This window comes from Etheostoma spectabile, chromosome 24 (genome assembly GCF_008692095.1).
Source record: "Etheostoma spectabile isolate EspeVRDwgs_2016 chromosome 24, UIUC_Espe_1.0, whole genome shotgun sequence".
Lineage (NCBI taxonomy): Eukaryota > Metazoa > Chordata > Actinopteri > Perciformes > Percidae > Etheostoma > Etheostoma spectabile.
In genome coordinates this window covers 7,820,322-7,828,158 of record NC_045756.1, presented here as the reverse complement: position 1 = coordinate 7,828,158, position 7,837 = coordinate 7,820,322, and the positions used below count along the sequence as shown (strand labels likewise).

Here is a 7,837-nt window from a genome sequence, read left to right as displayed (position 1 = left end):
TTTTTTTAAATTAGTGTATCAATGATGATTTACCATTGTCTGGTTGTGGACCTGCCTCTCTGTGATGGGAACCACCTTAAACATGATGGTGCCTTGAGACCTCGCTTGCTGATTGGTTGTAAAGAAACAACATGGATTAATCAGCAGATATTATTGGTTTATAGAATTTTCAAAAAAACAGATACAGGGAACTGTAAAGCATGGATCTGGTTCCGCTTTAAGAGGCCTTTTGATTTAAAGAAAACTTTGGTAATGTTTTACTTGGGGGGGGGGGTACACCATCATAAGACTGACATGACACCGTCATAAGACTGACATGACAGAGTCATAAGTATGACATGACAACGTAAAATCTATGACATAACAGTCCTATCTATGACATGACACTGCCATAACTATGACACAACGCCAACACTTGATAAAATATATACTGTATGTATATTAATATATTGTTATATCTGATGTCTGTTTTCCCTCCTAATACTGTATGTCTTTCTAATCTGAGTTTGTCTGCTTCTTGTCTATTGTTTCCTGTGTGTAACACCAAGGACTGTGCTGGAAATAAGTATTTTACTTTAGCATGTTATCTGTTGGATTACTGTTTTATGTCTTGATCCAGAATAAATCAACTCAAACTATGACATGACACTGTCATAAGACTGACATGACACCATCATAGCCTTGATATGTCATAACACTGACGTGAAAAAGGAGCCACACAACAGAATAAGTGTAATACAATAATAAAGGTTAAGAGAATGCCATTACATGTAAAATAGGTTGAAACAAATAAAAGTACCTTCAGGCCACAAACCCTGGGAAGAGAGTGCCACAAAAAAGGCCTGCCACCCTAAAAATTATCAGTAATATCTTAAAATCCATTCTAAAATGTACTGGGTTCGTGACAGGTGTCATGTCATAGTTACATGACAGTGTCATGTTATTTGTTTTTGTTCCCAAATCTTTTTTTAAGATGGCTGTAGACTGTTGTTAGTCATGAGGAGCATTGTGACATATTTAGGCAACCAGACAAGACACAATGAAGCTAGAATGCTAATTAGACTAAATGAATACTATTTTAATCACTGAACAAACGAGGGATGTGTTTGGTAAATTATAAGTCGGGAAATTCTAAGCAAAAAGGAAAGACAATTTGGCATTCAATAGCATAGATACGGAGTAGGGAAAAAGGATATATATACTGTATTACATAAATATAATAAAATGTGTGGTCTCATTTTACAGTTAGTATCCATGCAAAACTGACGTACCACAACTTGGATGACTTGCTCAGGTTCCATCCCATAAACAGGAAAACCATTCACCTCTATGATTCTGTCCCCTGCATGGAGCAGACCTGCACACACGCACGCACGCGCACGCGCACACACACACACACACACACACACACACACACACACACACACACACACACACACACACACACACACACACACACACACACACACACACACACGCACACCAAATCTACATTCCCTTTAACATGAAAAATGCTGTTTATAACAAGTCTTTTACCTTAAATATAAGTTAGGTAAGATGGTATAAATAAGATTTTTTTTAAATCTGTGCATAATCACTGGTAAACGATCAAATTTGAGCTTGGTAGTTCATTCTTTACTGTTCTTTACAGTGTGTAACAAATTAATAAAAACCTGAATGAAAGCTGATAACTTCATCTTTAGCTTGGATTGTCTTATTCTGAACACAATTAAAGTCCAGTCCAAGTCCAAAAAAAAGCTTTTACTCTCAACATAATGAAATCAAATTATTTTGACTTCTAGTTAACAATACAAAGCTGGGATATAAAGCATTTGGAGGACATAGTCCTTGAGAGAAGAGGCTCACCACTTCGATCAGCCAGCCCTCCGTGAATCACCCGAGCAATAAAAATCTCCCCCGAGATCTTGTTTCTTTTTATAGTTGCTCCCTGGAACAGAAAAGGTTAAAGACACAGAATAAATGAAGCTGCTGTGGTGTGGAGTACAGACCAAATCCAATGAAGACAAATAAAACTGATTCTGTGGAAAAGCCGTGACAGGATGTAAGCACTGCATGGGGGGGGGGGGGGGGGGGGGGTTGGAAGGTTTGATTCATGACAACAAATCACAGTGACACAGATGAGTGCGTTTAGGTCCAATGAGACATCCGACATCACTGTTGAGAAGAAAACATGAATCTACAATTACATTGCTACTTTTGGTTTAAAAACTAATATATTTTGCTACATTCCCCCCCCCCCCTACAGCTTTTTCACAGTAGACATGTTGACATGTCATAGTAGAAAAAGTACAGGTGTACACAACCCTTGATGATGGCTGCAGCCCAAGTGGACTGTAGCCATCATTAATGCTCTTGTGTTTGCCCCTCTCATTCCCCTGCTCTGTGTTTTCCCGCTCATTCCCCTGCTTGGTGTTCCCCCTCATTCCCCGCTCTGGTGGTCCCCCTCTATTCCCCGCTCTGGGTTCCCCCTCTCATTCCTCTGCTCTGGTGTTCCCCCCTCTATCCCCCTGCTCTGGTGTTTCCCCTTCATTCCCCTGCTGGTGTTCCCCCTCTCATTCCCCTGCTCTGGTGTTTCCCCCTCTCATTCCCCCTGCTCTGGTGTTTTCCCTCTCATTCCCCTGCTCTGGTTTTCCCCCCTCTCATTCCCCCTGCTCTGGGTTTCCCCTCTCTTCCCCCTGCTTGGCGGTTTCCCCCTTCATTCCCCGCTCTGGCGGTTTCCCCCTCTCATTCCCCCTGCTCTGGCGTTTCCCCTATCATTCCCCCTGCTCTGGTGTTTCCCCCTCTCATTCCCCCTGCTCTGGCGTTTCCGCGCCCCTAAACCGGGGACATTTGAAACCCTTCTGACCCGTTTTGGTTTGGAATCTGCGGGGTTGTGTTGCTGTCTCAACGGCAGCAAACAGGTGGTAGCACCGACGCCAATGTTTCACCACCTGATTGGGTCATGACGTCTTGTTCTGAGGCTAGATCCCACGTAACTTCTAGTCAAGTCCCCGCCCTGTGAAGCAGGCCGATTGGTTGGGGTTAGGCACTGAACACATCGGGTCATGTTACCTTGCGTAAGCATGGACGCCTGGCCAATAGTAGCGTGTGAATGATATCAAAGGGCAGGTCTTGTCTAGAAGTTGCGTGGGTTCCATGGTAACGCTTCTCTGAGGCGTTACTAATGTTACCATGGCAACTACCAGCATAGCTGCCTCCTGTTTATGCCCAGTATACCAGAATGTTGATGAGATATGAGGTTAGGGCGTGTTTAAATGGAGATTTGTTATTCTACTTGGGATAAAAACACTTGCAACGCTTAAAAACCAAAACATAGCAATGTAAATGTAGCCTAAGTTGAAATATGAAAGAACGGAATGGCCCACAACACGACGGAAGAAAATGATGAGAAATGGCACAAAAATGACTAAAGAAATTTCAGCTACCGCTTTGCGTGTTTGCAGGTCAACTGCTCTGTGAAGACAGCTTGAAAGGACCCAGGACGTCCACTCTTTGGGGTCTCTCAAGTCGCCTTCTTCTTCCACTTCTTCCGCTGGTTTGAACGACCCCCTTTTACAGTTTGGGAGGTCTCTTTGGGCTCATCAGGCAGGCCATTGATCAGAAGATGCTTGGACACTCGACACTTCTTTCTTGGCGAAAGAGCATTCTTGGTTTTCTGGGTAATTTTGGGTGACCCGCGACAGGAAGCAGACAGACAGCTGGTCCCCTGAGAGGTGGAGGGATCCAGGGAGCTGCTGAGGGAGCTGGAGGAGGTAGAGGAAGGAAGTGAGGGGAGGGAACAAGTGGATCGGTGTGTCAGGGATGGACTTGGTTGCCCTCGGCTTTTCGGAGATTGGCGGTTCTCGAGTGTGGCGTCTCGCTCTGCAAGTTTCGGAGCATTGCTCTCAGTCCTGGTGGAGGGGGCCAGGAGTATCTGCAGCCGGTCCACAACCTGAGCGAGAAGGGCCAAGGCCTGGGAGTTGTCCCGCACCGTCTCCGACATGCGTTCGGTCGCGACGGTCATCTTCTCCCCAAGGAGCTTGATGTCTTTGGTGCTGTTCTCCATGGAGCAAGCGGCCAGCTGCACCGTCATCCTCAGCTCATCCAGACTCTCCTGCTTGGCCAGCTCCACGGGGGGCACCGGGGGGAAATCCACCCCACGGCGAGGGCGCAGGGGGCTCGGGGGAGCGGTGCGGATGCGAGGGCTCTGGCTTGGAAGGCTGGGAGGCAGGCCTGGCGGGAGGTAGGGCACGGTGAGACACGGGGGAGACATAGTCCACCGCGGGGGGGCCGTGGGAAGCGGGGATTGGGCATTGCTGGATTCTCCGGCTTCATCTTCGTCTCCCCTGTCTAGCTCTTTGATGACGTTGTCTCCAACAAAAAGACAGACATAGTTAACCCATAAAAAACCACGAGCAGCTGTGAGGGATGATGGAGGATGGAAGAAGACGATGACGCGGATGATGATGGAACTTTTCTTACCAATCAGAAAAGAGCTGTAGACCGACGGCGCAGAGCGGTTCAGACTTTGCTCCCAGAGCAGGCCGGAGTAACAAACTCGACAGCGTCTCATTGGCTCGCTACAGCACATCTGGCAGTGACTCATTGGCTTATTGCGGGGAGGGGGGCACGGCCGAGCTGCTGCCGTCGCACAACACAGCGGCTCAGACGGCGGGAAGCTGCCTCTGCGAGCGCTACACCACAGGGAATTCTTGGAGTCCAGGGACACGGCAGCAGCAGGGCTCCGGATCCCCCCTCTGGAGCTTGTTGCCCAAGGGGAGGACGCGCTGGGCAGCGGCAGCTCGACTCCCTGGTGGTCGCGCAGCTGTGAGACAACAGAGTCACTCAAAGGTAGAGGGAAATGTCCCCCTCTGTGAAGCAGTGGAGAATGTAACTAAGTACATTAAATCCAGTACTGTACTTAAGTAACAAATGTTGAGGTACTTGTACATTACTTGAGTCTTTTCTTTTCATGCCAATGTCTACTTCTGCTCCACTACATCTCAGAGAGAAATATTCCACTTTTTACTCCACTACATTCATCTGACAGCTTTAGTTACTAGTTACTTTACACATTACTTACATACGTTTACTTAAGTAACATTTTCCGTGCAGGACTTTTAAGTGTAACAGAGTATTTCTACAGTGTGGAATTAGTTAAGTAAAGGATCTGAATACTTCTTCAAGCACTGGGGGAAACATATGAGGAACTTCCACTGGAAAAGATTTAAAAAAAGGATCATTTGGGATTGCAACTTCATTTATATTCTCTTATTATTATTTTCAAAATCAAATCAATACTTTCTGTGAAAAGAGCTGCAAATAGAAGACCCAAAAGACATACCTATGACAATCACAAGACAAATACGTGACATAAATGAGACACAGGTGTCTTTTATTACTTTTTTGTTTTTCTTTAAAATCCTTCTTTTTCAGTGGTTTCTGCTGTTTGAAATCTGCAGCATCAACAAACAATTACTCAAATGAGAGATTAGTAAATACAAACATCTGGTCTCTGTTGGATGCAGTCAGCTGTTTCATTTATATTTAGCACAAAACAGCCTACATATAAAAAACAACAACACACAAGCATCTGCTTCAAAGCTATTGTGGTCCAGCTTATATACTGAAATGTATGCAAAATACTCAACTTTTTTGATATTATAGGCAGCTTTAAGGGTCAGTTTATGCAAATCACAAAATAAATGTTCATACTTATCCCTGTACAGATAATTCCGATTTTTATATATCGACCCAAGAGACTTCTGTATACACCCAAATACAATGGAGTTACACTATATGGCCAAAAGTATGTGGACACCTCCATCCTGTATTTAGGTCACACACTTTACATTATTATAACAACACACAAACCACACAAAACATGTTCTAATGTTCAGTTTTATACTGATATGGCTGGGTGAGCATTGCAAGTTTCACCATGTGTGTCTAAAACGTTAGAAAAGCTAGAGAAGATAATAAATAACTAACACTCAAAAAGCTTAAGACAAAACTTGGAGCCCAAGGATAAAGAGTGTTGGTAAATTTGAGGATAACAAGAGGGTTAACCCTTGTGTTGTCTTCCCATCCACCGGGTCAACATTTTAATGTTCTTTTTTGACACTTGTCAATTTTCCCGCTGTCACTTTTCACAATTTTTTAAAAAGGTTTTGTTCCGACGTTGTTGCGTGCTTACTTCCCCAAGCTGTTTGTCACTTTTCCCAATGATTTTATCAATTTCTTTCCAAGTATTTTGACGTATTTCCCCCGTGTTTTTGAAGGTTTTTACCAACATTTAGTTACTTATTTCAACATTCTTATGTCATTTGTTTCTCCAAATACTTTAAAATTTAACTAAACACCCAGATTTAATGAACGTAGCGGTCTGATGATTTATTTGACTGGTGAAAAGTATTGTATGGAACCATCCACGTTACTTTATTTGACAATTTGGGTGAAAGAAACCCAAATTTTTCTTTAAAAATTATTTTTTGGGCATTTTTAGGTCTCTATTGACTGGACAGATGAAGAAATGAAAGGGGGGAGAGAGAGAGAGAGAGAGAGAGAGAGAGAGAGGGGGATGACATGCAGCAAAGGGCCGCAGACCGGAGTTGAACCCAAGCCTGTTGGGTCAAGGAGTAAACCTCCACATATGGGCGCAAGTTCTACCAACTGAGCTATCCAGGCGCTCAGAAACCCAAATTTCCAAAATAGAAACTTTTTGAATATGCGTCAAATTAGACCCGAGGATAACAAGAAGGTTACGCTGTTTTATAATGCATCGAATCAGAGCTTCATTTGCAGTTTTTGGAATATGTAATACTGTATTTCAGCTGCGTAGCTTACCAGAGGCTGTTTGTTCTTGACCAGGCAGATGATCCTGGTGGCCTCCTCGTCGTCCGGCAGCTCCTCTGGCATCGGTGGCAGCACTGGCTCGTAGTCCTTCTGGGCCACCGTATCGTGAGCTGAGAGAAGAGCCTACAAATCCATCAGAAACCTATTTTAACAATGTACCCCTTTGAAATATTTATTTTTTTCCCCTGCAGTACTCCAAAGTACCCCTAGGGCTGAAAGTACCCCCATTTGAGAATCTATATCATATGTCCAACTTATCTTATTTTGTCAATTGAACAAACTATAAAGGTGCCAGGATACAGATGTCTGTAAAAATGCTTCTTCTGGACATTAACCCCAAAACCCTAGTCTCGCATTGCCAGACCTAATAAACTGATTTGCAAGGCCAGTGACGTTGTGGGGGTGGATCTGGACTCTCTGTCGGGTGTGTCACATAGGAGGATGCTGTCCAAACTACATGCCATCTTGGACAATGTCTCACACCCACTCCATGGCTTGCTGCTCAATCACAGGAGCACTTTCAGTGATAGACTCAGTCTCCCAAAAATGCACCACAGAGCGCCACAGGAAGTCATTCCTGCCTGTGGCCATCAAACTTTATAACTCCTCCCTCTGAGTGTCTGACACACAGACATTTAGAGGGGTTGAAACTGGACATTATTATCTGTTTTGTGCAATAACACTGGCTTGTAATGTGTGCAATCCTCAACTGCTACTATTATTATTATTATTACTTTTAACCATTGCAACACCTTAATTATGTTATTTATGTAAATACTGTATCATAATATACCTTTAACTATGTAAATATCCACACTCCTTATATTTTTTTTATTTCTTTATTTATATTTCTTATATTTCTAATATCTGAGCAACTGTAACACAGAGTTTCCCTTCGGGGATCAATAAAGTATTTCTGATTCTGATTCTTCCTCCACAGCGCTGCACAGTATTCCTGGATGGGAGAAAAACATGCTCTGGT

General features: G+C 43.7%; 1 protein-coding gene across 1 annotated transcript in view; it reads right to left on the bottom strand.

Moving 5' to 3' along the window:
• mpp4b (MAGUK p55 scaffold protein 4b) overlaps positions 1–7,837 on the bottom strand; it is a 28,966-nt gene that overhangs the window by 16,552 nt on the left and 4,577 nt on the right. The window contains 4 exon segments of the mRNA XM_032506600.1: positions 34–108; positions 1,272–1,357; positions 1,867–1,948; positions 6,847–6,978. Of these exon segments, the coding sequence (XP_032362491.1) occupies positions 34–108; positions 1,272–1,357; positions 1,867–1,948; positions 6,847–6,978 (375 nt within the window).